The following is an 18,804-nucleotide window of genomic DNA, read 5'->3' as shown; positions in this document are numbered from 1 at the left end:
CCTGCCCATACCATAACCCCACTGCTACCATGGGCAACTCGATCCACAACATCGACATCAGAAAACCGCTCACCCACATGACGCCACACACGCTGTCTGCCATCTGCCCTGAACAGTGTGAACCGGATTCATCCGTGAAGAGAACACCTCTCCAACGTGCCAAACGCCAGCGAATGTGAGCATTTGCCCACTCAAGTCGGTTATGACGACGAACTGGAGTCAGGTCGAGACCCCGATGAGGACGACGAGCATGCAGATGAGCTTCCCTGAGACGGTTTCTGACAGTTTGTGCAGAAATTCTTTGGTTATGCAAACCGATTGTTTCAGCAGCTGTCCCAGTGGCTGGTCTCAGACGATCTTGGAGGTGAACATGCTGGATGTGGATGTCCTGGGCTGGTGTGGTTACACGTGGTCTGCAGTTGTGAGGCTGGTTGGATGTACTGCCAAATTCTCTGAAACGCCTTTGGAGATGGCTTATGGTAGAGAAATGAACATGCAATACACGAGCAACAGCTCTGGTTGACATTCCTGCTGTCAGCATGCCAATTGCACACACCTCAAATCTTGCGACATCTGTGGCATTGTGCTGTGTAATAAAACTGCACCTTTCAGAGTGGCCTTTTATTGTGGGCAGTCTAAGGCACACCTGTGCACTAATCATGGTGTCTAATCAGCATCTTGATATGGCACACCTGTGAGGTGGGATGAATTATCTCAGCAAAGAAGTGCTCACTATCACAGATTTAGACTGGTTTGTGAACAGTATTTGAGGGAAATGGTGATATTGTGTATGTGGAAAAAGTTTTAGATCTTTGAGTTCATCTCATACAAAATGGGAGCAAAACCAAAAGTGTTGCGTTTATATTTTTGTTGAGTGTATTTTAGTTATGGTGAGATTTTCAAGATGTTTTGGGAAGAAAATTCCTGGTGGGTAATCCTTTGCATTTTCATGCATTCTGTAATGTTGTACATGCTGTGACATAATTGGTAGGTTTTCCGGAAGCTCCAACATTGTGATAAAGTTATACTACGGGTGTGCTGTGGTTGTTTTTGCTCGCATCACATGATTCAAGTCCAGCACATTGTGCTGCCGGATGCACCCGTGGTCATCACACAGCGCTTGTTCATGGTTATAGACCATGAACATCTGTGATGCGTATCTTTAAATGTAAGGACAGGCCTTCACTTAATTCCCATTTCCAAAGGAAGAACGCAAATTGGAGCCAAGCGCAGTCTAAGATTTCAGAGCAAAATTCAAATGCTTATGAGGGAAATAAATCTGATCAGGGACCTATGAGTCAGTATTAGTCATTTGTGCACAGTTGTGATGATGAGTACTATCATTAATTGATTTAAACTTTTGAAAAAAAAAAAAAAACAGGGACAAGTACATCTGATCCATATCCATCCATCCATCCAATTCTCATGCTTTTTGTTTCTCACCTACTCTCACAATCAGATCGTTCCACCTACCCATGATGTACAGTCAACTCTGTTTCCATATTGGAATCTGAGTTTTAGGTTTTCATAAAAATAATGCTATTTAAAAACACTTGAAATGGTCTGTCATGATGACACAGGTATCCTTTTTTTTAATAGCTCTTGCCAGATATTTTGTTCAGCAGTGTTTTTCAGCCTGCATGACAGCTGGTTGTTTTTGTTTCTCTCTCTTTCTCTTTTTACATATTTGTCTCAGTTGGTCATACAAAAACAATAAGACAAGAGACTAAATAAACAGAAGATTTTGTTCATGAGGCAGGGCTGTCAGAGCTCGGAAGCTAAGCAAGCTGAGTTCTGGTTAGTACTTGGATAGTAGACCTCTTAAGAAGACCAGGGGCTGTATGCTTCTCCAGGCTAAACTGGAGTTGTGTCATGAAGGGCATATGGTTTAAAACCTGTGCCAAATCCCAGTGCGGATCTGTACTGGATCTGCTGTATTGACCCTGAACAAAAGTGGTCAACACAGTCAAAAGTCAGATTATTAATGAAATCTGGGAGGGAGCGAAACAGAAATATATATATATATAGATATAGAGAGAGAGAGATCTCCATAAGGAGCTGGATAGTGACATGTTTATTGTCACTCACTCATCACCACTGTTGCACAGTTACTTTGAAAAGTTACTTAATTAGTTACTTTTTATAGTTACTTTATCCATTTATAGGGTGGCAGCTATTGAATATTTTTGGAATCGAGTATTCTATCGATTATTTTATTGATTAATCGAGTAATCGGATGAAAAAAGTACTTTTGTATTTTTAAACAGTATCAGTAGCGGCAGGGCTCTCCCTACGCAATGGCACAATGTCACTGTGCCATCATGCAGATTTTTAAGTTTAGGATGTTCCCTCTCTCTGTTTTCCCAGGTAATTATTTATTTTTTCACATTATTAGGAGTTTTGGAGTTTTGCCAAACCATAAGCCCAGGCGCGCTGTGAAATCTTCAGTCTGCGGACAGGACATTCTTTTTTTTTTTCTTTTTGCACATTTTATTTGCACTTTTTATTACTGTGATTTATTCAGTGTTTAGTGTATATTTCTACATGCCATACAGAGTGTAGCTCAAACTGAAGTCAAATTCCTTGTTTTCTGTGGATACTTGGTGAATAACAAAGCCTTTGAAAAAACGGCTGTGGAGTGCAACATTTCCACAACAGCTGCACTGATGAATGAACTCTACAGCCTGTTGATAAAAATTCTTATCAAATCTGAATATAGGCATTTATTTGATGCGCTTCCTTTCACTTCATCTGTGGAGGTGGAGAACAGCCAGTGGAGCACACCACGTTTAAAACAAAACAATATATATATATATATATATATATATATATATAAACACACTGCTTCACTTTAAATGCATAATAAGTCCGTTTCAGACTGTCAGCACAGACCCTTTCTCTTAAAAGGCTTTATTTTACTCAGCATGTGTCTTTGTAAACTTGTAGCATTGCCTGCTACATTGATTAGCGCTTACATTAGTTATGGGCATGCTCTGCGGTCTTCTTCTCGTTTTTTTGTGGGAGAGTTACAGTGCCACCTACAGGCCTGGCATATGTACTACAGCTTTACGCAAAGCTTCGAGGCAAATTCTTTGCCTCGAACATTTTTTGTAATCAAATTATTCGAATTACTCGATTAATCGTTTCAGCCCTATCCATTTATTTCATTAGCAGCTGTGGGCAACTTTTCGGCAGTTGCTGAATAAAATAAAATAATAAAATAACTAGCAATCTTAAGAGTAACCAAGTTAGACTACTAGTTACCTTATTAGTTACAAGTTGTCAGCACCTGCTAATAAAGTAATTGCATAAAGCTGCTAATGAAGTAACTGTTAAAAGTAACTGTGGCAACATTGCTCATCACTTATCTTCAACCGCTTATCTGGGATCAGGTCACGGGGCAACAGCTTGAGCAGGGGCCCCAAAGTTCCCTTTCCTGGGCCACATTAACCACATCTGACTTGAAGATACTGAAGCATTCCCAGGCCAGTGTGGAGATATAATCTCTCCACCTACTCTTGGGTCTTTCCCGAGGTCTCCTCCCAGATGGACGTACCTGGAAGACCTACCTAGAGAGGCACCCATCCTTACCAAATACCCGAACCATCTCTCTTTTGGCTCAGGTCCCTTTTTGTCACAGCAGTACGGTACAGCGAATTAAACACCGCCCCTGCTGCGCCGATTCCCCAGCCAATATCGCACTCCATTGTCCCGTCACTTGTGAACAAGACCCTCAGGTACTTGATCTCCTTCACTTGGGGCAAGACCTCGTTCCCATGTTTATTCTGTCCACCACAAAAAAGAGATTTAAGTCAAACAATCGATAGATGCATCACGGTGCCTTAGTGGTTAGCACTGTTGCCTCACAGCAAGAAGGCCGTGGTATCGCTTTCCACCTGGGGCCTTTCTGTGTGTAGTTTGCGTGGGTTCTCTCTGGGTGCTCCGGCTTCTTCCCACATCCACAGACATGCAGGTTGGGTGAATTGGAGACTTTAGGTGTGCGTGCAGTTGTGAATGTGTTTTTCCGTCTATATGTGGCCCTGTGACAGACTGGCATCCTGTTCAGCGCGTACCCTGGCTTATGCCCCATCACTGCTGGGACAGGCTCCAGCCTCCTGTGACCCTTAATTTAAGTAAGCAGGTATAGAAAATGGATGGATAATAGAAAAATACAAATGTGCTTGTAGTGTTTCAATTCAATTTATTGAACTTACAGAGCACATTTGTATTTTTGTATTATCCATCCATTTTCTATACCTGCTTACATAAATTAAGGGTCACCTCAAGGCGCTTCATAGGAGACAACTCAAAAAAAACAAAACAAATTAAACCAAAAGATCAAAGAGCATAATAAAACAAAGAATAAAAAGCATAGCAAAACAATATGTTAATCATATAAAATAGAAAACAAATGCGTCTTCACTTGTGACTTAAAAGTCTCAGCAGAGTCCGACTGCCTCACTAACGTAGGGAGATCATTCCACAGGACTGGGGCATAATAGAAGGCTTTATTTCCCACAGACTTTTTTTATTCACCCTAGGGACACAAAGTAATCTTGCGTCCTGTGAACACAAAGACCGGGCCAGTACATAGGGTTTAAGTAGATCAGCCAAATAGAGTGGTGTCAGTCCGTGAACAGTTTTATAGGTCAGTAGCAGGTCCTTAAATTCTGATCTCGCAGAGACAGGAAGCCAATGAAGAGATGCCAAAATGGGATCAAATGTGGTCAAACTTTCTGCTTCGTGTCAAGCATTTTGAATCAATTGAAGACCCCTGATTCTGGACTGCGGCAACCCAGAAAATAAAACATTGCAATAATCCAGTCGAGAAGAAACAAATGCATGAATCAGGATCTCAGCACCAGCCATTGACAGGATGGGACAGATCTTCGCTATATTACGCAGATGGAAGAAAGCAGTCCTCGAAGTATCTCTAATGTGGAAGTCACAAGACAACGTAGGATCAAAAACTACCCCAAGGTTCCTCACTTTGCCTGTATGATTTATGACACACAAACCTAGGCTCAGCGCTAGCTGGTCAAATTGATGCTGATGTCTCGCTGGACCAAGAACCATCATTTCAGTCTAGGGCTACCAGAAATGACTATTTTGATAGTCGACTAGTCAACAGTTATTTTTGCGATTAGTCGACTAGTCGGATCATACGTAATTTCCTAAATTTAAGGCCTGCAGCATTTTCTGAGAAATGTCAGAGAATGAAAACATGAACATTTCCAAATCAGTGACTATTTCTTAGACTTCATTTACGTCATCATTCAGAAATACAAACAGTGTGGTACTTTATAGTAAATCTGTGTCAGGTAGGCAGTTCTCAATAACTAAATGTCCATGCTGGAAGGAGACAAGTGATGGAAGCCACCAAGACACAACTCTGGAAGAACCTTTGGCAACATTTTTATTTTATCTTCATTTTACATATAGTCCCAACTTTTTCTGATTTGTGGTTGTTTCTGTTCCATTTCTGAAATTACAGAACTGCTATAAAGAAAAGTGTGAACATTTTATTATGTTTTAAAACTTTATGGAGTAAATGCAAACACCAAACTCTTATAAAGAAGGAAAAAAATACCTGGACATGTGCAGGAAAACTTTGATATAAACTGAACAGAACAATGCAGGCTGATTTGACGCCCCATATTTTTTGTATAACTAAAGCAGAATAAAATAAGAGGTAACTCACTTTGAAATGAATAAAACATATAGCTGCAGCTTAATAACTTTGAAAAATAACAAAAAATCAGCAGCTTGTACTTTTATTCCGACTCCAGTTCAATTTAGTGTGATGAAGTCATCCTTTTTTTTCCCCTCATCAGTCACGTTTTGTGCTTAAACACTACATTAAGCTCAAGATTTAACAAATAAATACCTTTGGAAAATAACAGCTGTTAAAGTTCAGACTTCTCACCTGCTTTATGTGATCTGTACCTCTGAACATCACTGAACAGCTTCTCCACAGCAGGTTTTAACCCGTGTATGCATAATTTTTGCTCAGTTCATTTATGTATTCTCATTTTTTAAGGATATTTGACAGTTTATTTCATGATTTCATAAATTCAGTATACGCTGCGCACATGGTGTGAACAGGATGGTGCCGTCAGACCGCACAGGTAGAGAAAGTGCAGAGAGAAGAAAAGGCAGCTCCACGGTTTAGTTTTGTTTTTTAACATGTTCATGCAGGTTAAAATCCTCTCTCTCTGCTCCACGCTCACTGTCTCACGTGCACTGATGGTTCTCAGCAGAATGTAATGTCTCGTGTCTGCGGAATCTCCCTCCCTCCCTCGCAGTCTGCAGCCAGTTGACTCCACACACACACACACACACACACAGACAGCTCCTTTGGTAAACTGCACATTTTAGATGGCTTTAAACAAGACGGCCACTGTTTTAATCAGCCATCTTTTTCCAAATTTGAACGTCCAAATGACAGCAGGACGGCTCGCTGCCTAAAACTATGAATTGAGAGAAAAACAAAGACTTAAATAAAATAAATGACTCATTGACTACTAAATTAGTTGTCAACGGTTTCAGTAGGCGTGACTAGTCGTGGCAGCCCTATTTCAGTCTTATCAGAATTTAAAACTAGGAAGTTACTAGACATCCAGCTTCTTACTGATGCAAGACAATATTCTAAAGATTTTATTTGAGTGACATTACCAGCAATTATTGGTATGTACAATTGAGTATCATCAGCATAGCAATGAAGGGCAATCCCAAAATGTCGCAGTATATGCCCAAGGGGTGCTTTATGAAGGGAGAAAAGCAGGGGGCCTAAGACAGATCCCTGTGGAACCCCAAATTTCATGTCACTAAGGTTAGAGATTGTGTTATTGTAAAAAACACAATGAGAATGACTGTTTCTCATACATACTGTTTGTATTTCTTAATGATTTTTGTACAGTAAATGAAGTCCAAAACGTATTCAGTGACTTGCAAATGTTAATAGTATATCCATTGGCTGACTTGTTGAAAGAAAACTGGCTAAAACAGTGATGAGTTGAATTAAAAGTACTTATCTAGTTTGTCCAGTTACATATACAGTGAGGAAAATAAGTATTTGAACACCTTGCAGTTTTGCAAGTTCTCCCAGTTAGAAATCATGGAAGGGTCTGAAATTTTCATCTTAGGTGCATGTCCACTGTGAGAGACATAACCTAAAAAAATATCTGGAAATCACAATGTATGATTTTTTTTTAATTATTTATTTGTATGTTACTGCTGCAAATAAGTATTTGAACACCTGCCAATCAGCAAGAATTCTGGCTCTCACAGACCTGTTAATTTTTCTTTAAGAAGCCCTCTTATTCTGCACTCTTTACCTGTATTAATTGCCCCTGTTTGAACTTGTTACCTGTTTAAAAGACCCCTGTTCACACACTCAATCAATCACACTCCAACCTGTCCACCATAGCCAAGACCAAAGAGCTGTCTAAGGACACCAGGAACAAAACTGTAGACCTGCACAAGGCTGGGATGGACTACAGGACAACAGGCAAGCAGCTTGGTAGAAGACAACAACTGTTGTGATTATTTATTAGAAAGTGGAAGAAACACAAGATGACTGTCAATCTCCCTCGGTCTGGGATTCCATGCAAGATCTCACTTTGTGGGGTAAGGATGATTCTGAGAAAGCTCAGAACTACACAGGAGGACCTGGTCAATGACCTGAAGAGAGCTGGGACCACAGTCGCAAAGATTACATTAGTAACACACTACGCCGTCATGGCTTAAAATCCTGCAGGGCAGGAAAGGTCACCCTGCTCAAGCCAGCACATGTCCAGGCCCGTTTGAAGTTTACCAGTGACCATCTGGATGATCCAGAGGAGGCATGGGAGAAGGTCATGTGGTCAGATGAGACCAGAATAGAGCTTTTTGGAGTCACCTCCACTTACCATGTTTAGAGGATGAGAACAACCCCAAGAAAACCATCACAACTGTGAAGCATGGGGGTGGAAACATCATACTCTGGGGGTGCTCTTCTGCAAAGGGGACAGGTACAACTGCACCGTATTGAAGGGAGGATGGATGGGGTCTTGTATTGTGAGATTTTGGCAAACAACCTCCTTCCCTCAGTAAGAGCATTGAAGATGGGCCATGGCTGGGTCTTCCAGCATGACAGTGACCCCAAACACAGCCAGGGCAACTAAGGAGGGGCTCCATAAGAAGCATTTCAAGGTCCTGGAGTGGCCTGGCCAGTCTCCAGACCTGACCTCAATAGAAAATCTTTGGAGTGAGCTGTAACTCCAAACCTGAAAGATCTAGAGAAGATCTGTATGGAGGAGTGGACCAAAATCGCTGCTGCAGTGTGTGCAAACCTGGTGAAAAACTACAGGAAACATTTGACCTCTGTAATTGCAAACAAAGGCTACTGTACCAAATATTAACATTGATTTTCACAGGTGTTCAAATACTTATTTGCAGCAGTAACATACAAATAAATTATTACAAAATCATACATTGTGATTTCTGGATTATTTTTTTTTTTAGATTATGTCTCTCACAGTGGACGTGTACCTAAAATGAAAATGTCAGACCCCTCTATGATTTCTAAGTGGGAGAACTTGCAAAATCGCAGGGTGTTCCAATACTTATTTTCCTCACTGTAGCTTGTCAAAATGGGGGGCTTATGCATACAAATAATGCCTTATTGGTTAATGCAGTATTTTTTTATTTTAAAAAAGCCCATGAATAAAATCTGAAACTCTATAATACAAGCATATCTTGTTTAAATCCAACTCCATTGGGTGGTGTACAGTGACAGCATTGTCCAAATACTTCTGGCCCTAGAGTTTTTCCTGTTTGGTGGCGGTAATGTGTTTCTTACAGACATTTAATTCTTCATTTGATATTTTCCTGTTAAATGTTGGCCCTCACTGAAATGTAGCAGATTTGACATAATGAACCATCTCCATTCTCAAGGTACTTCACACTAAATTATTCATACACTCAGATTATTAAGCACTTGGATCTTGATTAAGACTGTGACTGTGATCTTTACCAAAGGTGAAATTTTATCTGTAAAATGCAACAGAGATATCCCTGCACAATGTCAAACATGAAACAGACATTAAAAAGTTACTGTAGTTAATGGCAGGTGATTCAATCTACATCTCTGCAGTGAAGGACAAAATCTAAATAATGCTAACAATAATGTGCTGTAATATAAATTTAAGTATGTAATTTCTAAACTGGACAGCTCTGACATTTTCTGCAATATCCTTTTCTGGCCTGTAGATGTCAGTAGGATGGTTGGCTTTTTCAGCCATTCAATACAGTGTGATTCATAATGTAGAAAAACGGGTAAACATTTCCTGTAACTCCACCAGAAATGTCAACTCACAGGTGAAACCAAGTGCTTTCTTTTCCAGAATGGGTGATAAGAAATTGACGGATTACTCATATCTTAAGTTTCATACCAAAAGCTGTCATTAATAGTAAGACCCTTCGGCTGCTCCCTTGTTTGCACTCGGGGTCGCCACAGCAAATCCGAGGTGGATCTGCATGTTGAATTGGCACAGGTTTTACGCCGGATGCCCTTCCTAACGCAACTCCACATTACATGGAGAAATGTGGCAGGGGTGGGATTTGAACCTGGAACCTGCCGCACCGAAACCAAGTGCAGTAACCACTTGTCCACCGCTAATAGAGCCCTCATAATATAATAGACAATGGCACCAGGTAAACAAAAGCAGTGCCTTGTATTTCATTCATATACAAATATGTACCCAGAGCAGTGTTTGCATAAGTGGATTATGTAAATCATGAAAATCAAAACCTGTAATAAATAGTGAATTCACAACCTATAATGTTTAAATTGGCATAGATTCAGGTTGCTGTTTCTGGCCCAAATTCTCAAAATTTAATGTAAGAACGTTTAATTAGAGCAGACTAACTGCTGGGTCTTCTTTCTCAAACTCTTCTTGAATTGGTTAAAACTATTTGAAACGTCACTGGAAATTCCACACGTGTAGCATTATGTGGCGTAGTGGTGACGTGGCTCTGTCGTGTTGTCCTGTACAATGCAGAAACATCACAGTAAATATTTGCAGTGCAGAAAATGTTTCCAAGTCTAATATTCTCCTCATAAATACTTTACATATTCCTAAGAGGCTGTACAACAAAGTTGTAATTGAATGTGGGTTCAAACAGACTTGCAGTGAACAAAAATCCTAACTTGACAACAGTAAAATTAAAATTATAACTTCATTTGTAAACTCGAATCACATGACCATACATAGAACCTGTTTATAGATGTTGGTGAAATGAAAGAAGACTGGGTCAAGTAAGTTATGTAGTTTTTAAAGCAATGACAGATGGTAGGAAAGGTGTTTCCCTCTGTTTGCTGTCTGCTGTGCATCAATGATTTTTAGCACACAGAAGCATGATGAGTACCAGTTATGTGCACCCCTGAGCAAGGGCGCAATTTAGACCTAGAAATTGGGGGGGACAAAGTGCGAGGCCTGCAGGGCCGAAGCCCATAGGCCAGCGATCTGGCGGCCGCTTTAGGCCCCCAGAAGCCAACGGTTTCTAGATAAGCACAGATGTATTCTGAGCATCCAGAACAGTAATTTTAATGTTTTGAGACCATAAAGTGGACACCATTTGACTTATGTAATTTGAAACTGTGGATATAAGTACTTTATTCTGAGAATAGCCATCATTGATTTTATTAACATCCTGGTGTAAATAAGGTATCAACACGTGTAGAACTCAAAAAGAATGATAGGTTGAGTTTTCATTAAAAAACAACTGCAATGTGGTAAAATGTATTCATGAATATGAAAGAACAGGCTCTTAATAGTTATTAACCATCACTCTATTTTTCTTCTCATGATTTGTTTTGCATAAAACAACAGATCATAAGTTTAGGATAAATTACTCATCATGAATTTAATTTTCGAAGTGGCACTAATGACAACACTCATACTGAACATAATTTCGCTTGCATAGACTGATTTTGGAGATAAAGCAATAATTGCAGATGGGCTTTCTGAGGTCCCAGATAGCTTTTCTGATGTCCTTTTCTAACTTTCAGAATTTAGTAAATTAGCATATGGTCCATTGATACTTATGTGTAGACACTAGTCCCTAGAGGCAACTATTTTTTGTTTCAAATCTGGGCAAATGCAGTCCCAGAAAATTCCAAATGTGACAAACAAACAGGTGTTGTAAAGAAGTCAGTGCTGCTAAAAATACAAACTTGCAGAAACAAAGATACTATTCTGACATGGTTTTGCACATAAGACTGGCATAGCATGTTTCAAGTACACACATATATGTCAGAAGGTGGGGGGACATACCATATTCTGTCCCCCCTGGTTGAAAAGGTGGGGGGACATGCCCCCCCATCCCACACCAAATTGCGCCCATGCCCCTGAGTATAATTCAAGTAGCAGTAACAATTACTGTATGTGATCGGGGCATATGAGTAGTATTAAGTAGACCCTATCTTGACATTTTCTCATCAGTAAATTTCAAATGTAATTTCAGATCTCTTGATTTTTCTATTTATGTTAATTTTGGAATTACTTTAGTCAGAAAGTAACTTTCATACATTTACATTTGAAATTACGTAAGCACTCTAGTCATTTTTTGACCATAGCGCAAAAATAGTAATTTATTTCCCCCACAATTTTTCAATGTCTCTCAAGGCATTTGCCCTTCTGCCCCAGGTGTCCCTAGACTAAAATGACATGATCTTCGACAAACATCTTTGGACAATTTGTCTTGTTTTTTCAGCTGTGGGTGTGTGAGTGTGTGAATGTGAGGTATTATTTTCAAAACTGTTGAACTTCTGTTTCAGGTAGACAAGTGTGTGACACAAACGAAGTGGCTCATCTGTCCTTAAAAAGACAGATTTTCTTCTAACTTTGCTTCTAACTTCCTCAATATGAGAGCAAATTATGTGTTGTTTAATCTCCTAAAATGTGCATCAGAAATGCAATATTACTGGAAGGCAACATTGTAATGCAACACCATTTTTGTTGGGCAGATGGTGGCGACCAAGATTGACAAATGCGGGTCCGGAAAGCTGGTGTTAAACCTTTTGAATCTTCAGAATATGATGAATACAAACACTTCAACCTGCTTCCCCCAACCATTTCTGGTCAGGTAAGGCATAATCTTTGTCATTCACAGCATAAAATGTTTGTTCACATGGTTTGCATGTTGACTTGTGTCCAATGTGTATATGAACTACAGTATAGATAACAATTTTTCTACAAACAAAACTGCCAGTTCATTCAGGCTTAGTGTTTAAAACCAGACCTGCCAACTGCTCTGTGTGTTAGTATTCATAAATGACACTTTGATACTGTTAAATTGTGCCTCAGTCTGTATGGTGCATCAGATAACAATATTTGCAGAGCAATTCTGCAAATGGTGATACAAGCACCAAAGTCGGCACAAATACTTCTTAGACATTATTACTCTGTTGAAAAAGCCAAGTAGCCACTTGAATTTTCAATAGGCGGCCAGGTAGAGATCAATTGAAGAATCATACAGAATTCAAAATTTAAAAATGTTCCAATTAAATTGAAAGCTATACCGCATTATTTATCTAAACATACATATTCCCAAAAAATCCATTGTTTGCTTGTTTACACCTTATAAAATTCTGGGACTTGGTTGAGTACATCACAATACAAATTATATATAAAGTTAAAAATAAACTGTTGCCACAACATGTCCAGAATCAGTTTAAACTAAGGGACTCCAGTTAAAATTTCAGAGTAATTTTATTTTTTGAGAAATTAAGGATCCAAACTACTGCTAAAAATCATTGTGTTTCTGTTAAAGGTGTTAATATCTGGAATAACTGTCCTGACAATATTTAAAGTACTTGGTACTTTAGTAGGTTTTAAAAGACATTACAAGAATAATAAAATTGCTTGTTATAGTTTGAAGACTTTGGTTTATTGATTTTGTTATTGCTTTTGGGATTGTGTGTTGTGCGCCATTGTTTGTCTGATTAGGTTTTGTAAATTTGAGTTCATTGACTAATTTGCATGCTTTTTTTGGTATTTGTCATCATGGGTGTGTGTATGTGTGTATATGTTGCGCGTCGCTGGTAAAACTCAATTTGCGACTGTAAAATCCAGCATAAATGTCAGCAAATCATTAGATAAAACAGGGTATTCCCTAGTTTACTCGTTAAAGTGAAAAACCTTTACTTTGTTGACCCAGAGTGATGATTCATGTGTGCCAATGAATTATATGTAAATGTGCGCCATTTGCGCAATTGTAAAAATATGAAACCATTTACACTTCAAATTTTACAAATCATAAAATAAGAACTAAATGTGTTCTTTAAAAAAGCTAATCAGGGTTTAATTTATCATACGTAGTTCTTATTTCTGATGGCAGCAACAATAATAACCTGATCATTGATGATTTTTCCAGTCTGGTCCAGAGGATATGTACCAGAAAATAAGTATTTGAACACCCTACGATTTTGCAAGTTCTCCCACTTAGAAATCATGGAGGGGACTGAAATTTTCATTTTAGGTACATGTCCACTGTGAGAGACATAATCTAAAAAAAAAAATCTGGAGTCTTAAGTGTTCAGCTGGTTTTTGTTGACCTTCTGTTAACATTAACACGGTTTGCATAAAAAGAGCTTCTCGACACCAATATCTGTTTTCATACTCGTAATTGTATTGCAAAGTATCAAGACTTTAACATAAAATGACTAGTCAGAAATTAGTACACCACTAACTTTGAATACTCATACTCGTAATTGTATTGAAAAGTATCAGAACTTTAACATAAAATGACTAGTCAGAAATTAGTGCACCGCTAACTGTGAATACTCATACTCGTAATTGTATTGAAAAGTATGAGAACTTTAACATAAAATGACTAGTCAGAAATTAGTGCACCGCTAACTGTGAATACTCATACTCGTAATTGTATTGAAAAGTATCAAAACTTTAACGTAAAATGACTAGTCAGAAATTAGTACACCGCTAACTTTGAATGCTCATACTCATAATTGTATTGAAAAGTATCAGAACTTTAACATAAAATGACTGTTTGTTCTCACTCGGGGTCGCCACAGCAGCTCCGATGTGGGTCTACATGTTGATTTTCCACGTTTATGCCTGATCCCCTTCCTGACCTGACGCATCTCCACATTACATGCAGCATGGGCACAGGCGGTCTTGAAGTGGGAACCTTCTGTTTTGCAAGCAAGTGTATTGACCACTTGGCCCTACTGGCTCTCCTTGCTACAAATTTTTAGGTTTGCTTTCGTGTGTATGTAGAACTGTTACTTGTCTTCTTTGTTATGCATTGCAATGTTTAGTCCTTATTTCCTTAACAAATATTGACTACCCTGCATCTACAATAATTGTGCTACATGTACACTATTACCACGCGATACTCATTCATTTCTCTCTCTGTCTCTCTCATATAGCTCCCTGCACTTTTTGGGGATATACCTCCTGCGATGCTTCATTGCCCATGTTACTGGGAGCATTCGGTTATCAGACACCTTCCAAAGCTGTAGAGAGCCACACTGACCTGGACTGGGAATTTATAGGTGCAGGACTATTTCATCTTGTGACATTGTCTGTTTCCAGCAGAGAAACAACAATAAAGTCTCTGAAGATTTTTTTTTTCATATTATATTACAACCCCTGGCAAAAATTATGGAATCACCGGCCTCAGAGGATGTTCATTCAGTTGTTTAATTTTGTAGAAAAAAAGCAGATCACAGATATGACACAAAACTAAAGTAATTTCAAATGACAACTTTCTGGCTTTAAGAAACACTATAAGAAATCAGGAAAAATAATTGTGGCAGTCAGTAACGGTTACTTTTTTAGACCAAGCAGAGGGAAAAAAATATGGAATCACTCAATTCTCAGGCAAAAATTATAGAATCACCCTGTAAATTTTCATCCCCAAAACTAACACCTGCATCAAATCAGATCTGCTTGTTAGTCTGCATCTAAAAAGGAGTGATCACACCTTGGAGAGCTGTTGCACCAAGTAGTAGCATCTGCTGTTGATGCTACAAACTCAAAACTATTATGTTCAAACTGCTTTTTTAGCAATCCTGTGAATCACTAAACTAGTATTTAGTTGTATAACCACAGTTTTTCATGATTTCTTCACATCTGCGAGGCATTACTTTTGTTGGTTTGGAACCAAGATTTTGCTCGTTTACTAGTGTGCTTGGGGTCATTGTCTTGTTGAAACACCCATTTCAAGGGCATGTCCTCTTCAGCATAAGGCAACATGACCTCTTCAAGTGTTTTGACATATCCAGACTGATCCATGATACCTGGTATGCGATATATAGGCCCAACACCATAGTAGGAGAAACATGCCCATATCATGATGCTTGCACCACCATGCTTCACTGTCTTCACTGTCAACTGTGGCTTGAATTCAGAGTTTGGGGGTTGTCTCACAAACTGTCTGCGGCCCTTGGACCCAAAAAGAACAATTTTACTCTCATCAGTCCACAAAATATTCCTCCATTTCTCTTTAGGCCAGTTGTATTCTTTGGCAAATTGTAACCTCTTCTGCACGTCTTTTATTTAACAGAGGGACTTTGCGGGGATTCTTGCAAATAAATTAGCTTCACACAGGCATCTTCTAACTGTCACAGCACTTACAGGTAACTCCAGACTGTTTTTGATCATCCTGGAGCTGATCAATGGGTGAGCCTTTGCCATTCTGGCTATTCTTCTATCCATTTTGATGGTTGTTTTCCGTTTTCTTCCACACGTCTCTGGTTTTTTGTCCATTTTAAAGCATTGGAGATCATTGTAGATGAACAGCCTATACTTTTTTGCAGCTGCGTGTATGTTTTCCCTTCTCCAATCAACTTTTTAATCAAACTACGCTGTTCTTCTGAACAATGTCTTGAACATCCCATTTTCCTCAGGCTTTCAAAGAGAAAAGCATGTTCAACAGGTGCTGGCTTCATCCTTAAATAGGGGACACCTGATTCACACCTGTTTGTTCCACAAAATTGACAAACTCACTGACTGAATGCCACACTACTATTATTGTGAACACCCCCTTTTCTACTTTTTTTTTACTAATAGCCCAATTTCATAGCCTTAAGAGTGTGCATATCATGAATGCTTGGTCTTGTTGGATTTGTGAGAATCTACCGAATCTACTGGTACCTTGTTTCCCATGTAACAATAAGAAATATACTCAAAACCTGGATTAATCTTTTTAGTCACATAGCACTACAATTATTCTGAACACTACTGTACGTGTGCATGCCTTTGGGAGTAGCCTTTGTTGGACATGGACAGTTCCCCATGAGCTCAGAATGTGAAGACAAACACAATCTCTCACCTGTTGTTCATGAGAGCGTCCACTTTTATCTTATCATAAGCTAAGCTAGTGGCGCTCGTGAGTGTGAATCAAAGTAGCAACTGATGCTAGAACTTTAGAAGGCAGCACACAGATTTAAGTCTTTTAATCTGACCTGTTGCCTGGATTCATCATCACAGCTGAAAACTGTTCTCAACATGACACCTTTGTTTTGGACGATGACGTTTGGAAATGCATTAATTCCTTCTGATGGAAGTTACTTGTTAAGGGTTTTTTTTTAAAGTTTTTTTTTATTTTTTATAACTCCCTCAGTGTCTATCTGTTCTGGATGTGTTTCTCAGATTGAGCTGGAGGACATCTGCGCTTTGTCACACCACCAAGAAGAAAAAAAAAAAACTAAATTACACTGTTAATATGTTTGAGGCAGAGCGACGACATCATCCTTTCAGTTTTCCACAATAAGACACTTCTTGTATTTTCATATTTATGTTTTTAGATAAATATTACACTCATAAAAGCAAATAAACATTAATCAATCAATCAATCAATCAATTTTTTTATATAGCGCCAAATCACAACAAACAGTTGCCCCAAGGCGCTTTATATTGTAAGGCAAGGCCATACAATAATTATGTAAAACCCCAACGGTCAAAACGACCCCCTGTGAGCAAGCACTTGGCTACAGTGGGAAGGAAAAACTCCCTTTTAACAGGAAGAAACCTCCAGCAGAACCAGGCTCAGGGAGGGGCAGTCTTCTGCTGGGACTGGTTGGGGCTGAGGGAGAGAACCAGGAAAAAGACATGCTGTGGAGGGGAGCAGAGATCGATCACTAATGATTAAATGCAGAGTGGTGCATACAGAGCAAAAAGAGAAAGAAACAGTGCATCATGGGAACCCCCCAGCAGTCTACGTCTATAGCAGCATAACTAAGGGATGGTTCAGGGTCACCTGATCCAGCCCTAACTATAAGCTTTAGCAAAAAGGAAAGTTTTAAGCCTAATCTTAAAAGTAGAGAGGGTGTTTGTCTCCCTGATCTGAATTGGGAGCTGGTTCCACAGGAGAGGAGCCTGAAAGCTGAAGGCTCTGCCTCCCATTCTACTCTTACAAACCCTAGGAACTACAAGTAAGCCTGCAGTCTGCGAGCGAAGCGCTCTATTGGGGTGATATGGTACTACGAGGTCCCTAAGATAAGATGGGACCTGATTATTCAAAACCTTATAAGTAAGAAGAAGAATTTTAAATTCTATTCTAGAATTAACAGGAAGCCAATGAAGAGAGGCCAATATGGGTGAGATATGCTCTCTCCTTCTAGTCCCCGTCAGTACTCTAGCTGCAGCATTTGAATTAACTGAAGGCTTTTTAGGGAACTTTTAGGACAACCTGATAATAATGAATTACAATAGTCCAGCCTAGAGGAAATAAATGCATGAATTAGTTTTTCAGCATCACTCTGAGACAAGACCTTTCTGATTTTAGAGATATTGCGTAAATGCAAAAAAGCAGTCCTACATATTTGTTTAATATGCGCTTTGAATGACATATCCTGATCAAAAATGACTCCAAGATTTCTCACAGTATTACTAGAGGTCAGGGTAATGCCATCCACAGTAAGGATCTGGTTAGACACCATGTTTCTAAGATTTGTGGGGCCAAGTACAATAACTTCAGTTTTATCTGAGTTTAAAAGCAGGAAATTAGAGGTCATCCATGTCTTTATGTCTGTAAGACAATCCTGCAGTTTAGCTAATTGGTGTGTGTCCTCTGGCTTCATGGATAGATAAAGCTGGGTATCATCTGCGTAACAATGAAAATTTAAGCAATACCGCCTAATAATACTGCCTAAGGGAAGCATGTATAAAGTGAATAAAATTGGTCCTAGCACAGAACCTTGTGGAACTCCATAATTAACTTTAGTCTGTGAAGAAGATTCCCCATTTACATGAACAAATTGTAATCTATTAGACAAATATGATTCAAACCACTACAGTGCCTTTAATACCTATGGCATGCTCTAATCTCTGTAATAAAATTTTATGGTCAACAGTATCAAAAGCAGCACTGATGTCTAACAGAACAAGCACAGAGATGAGTCCACTGTCCGAGGCCATAAGAAGATCATTTGTAACCTTCACTAATGCTGTTTCTGTACTATGATGAATTCTAAAACCTGACTGAAACTCTTCAAATAGACCATTCCTCTGCAGATGATCAGTTAGCTGTTTTACAACTACCCTTTCAAGAATTTTTGAGAGAAAAGGAAGGTTGGAGATTGGCCTATAATTAGCTAAGATAGCTGGGTCAAGTGATGGCTTTTTAAGTAATGGTTTAATTACTGCCACCTTAAAAGCCTGTGGTACATAGCCAACTAACAAAGATAGATTGATCATATTTAAGATCGAAGCATTAAATAATGGTAGGGCTTCCTTGAGCAGCCTGGTAGGAATGGGGTCTAATAAACATGTTGATGGTTTGGATGAAGTAACT

At 39.1% G+C, this 18,804-nt stretch overlaps 1 protein-coding gene across 2 annotated transcripts in view; it reads left to right on the top strand.

Moving 5' to 3' along the window:
* Window positions 1-14,599, top strand: part of gtpbp8 (GTP binding protein 8 (putative)) — a 30,992-nt gene extending 16,393 nt beyond the window's left edge. For both annotated transcript variants that reach the window (XM_034187022.1, XM_034187021.1), the window contains exons 7-8: window positions 12,011-12,129; window positions 14,435-14,599. In XM_034187022.1, the coding sequence (XP_034042913.1) occupies window positions 12,011-12,129; window positions 14,435-14,540 (225 nt within the window). In that variant the 3' untranslated portion in view covers window positions 14,541-14,599. The remainder of the gene's footprint in view (window positions 1-12,010; window positions 12,130-14,434) is intronic.
* The last annotated feature ends 4,205 nt before the right edge of the window (window positions 14,600-18,804 follow it).

This window comes from Thalassophryne amazonica, chromosome 14, assembly GCF_902500255.1.
Source record: "Thalassophryne amazonica chromosome 14, fThaAma1.1, whole genome shotgun sequence".
NCBI lineage: Eukaryota > Metazoa > Chordata > Actinopteri > Batrachoidiformes > Batrachoididae > Thalassophryne > Thalassophryne amazonica.
Note: the sequence above shows the minus strand (reverse complement) of the source record. Positions and strands in the feature narration are given on the sequence as shown.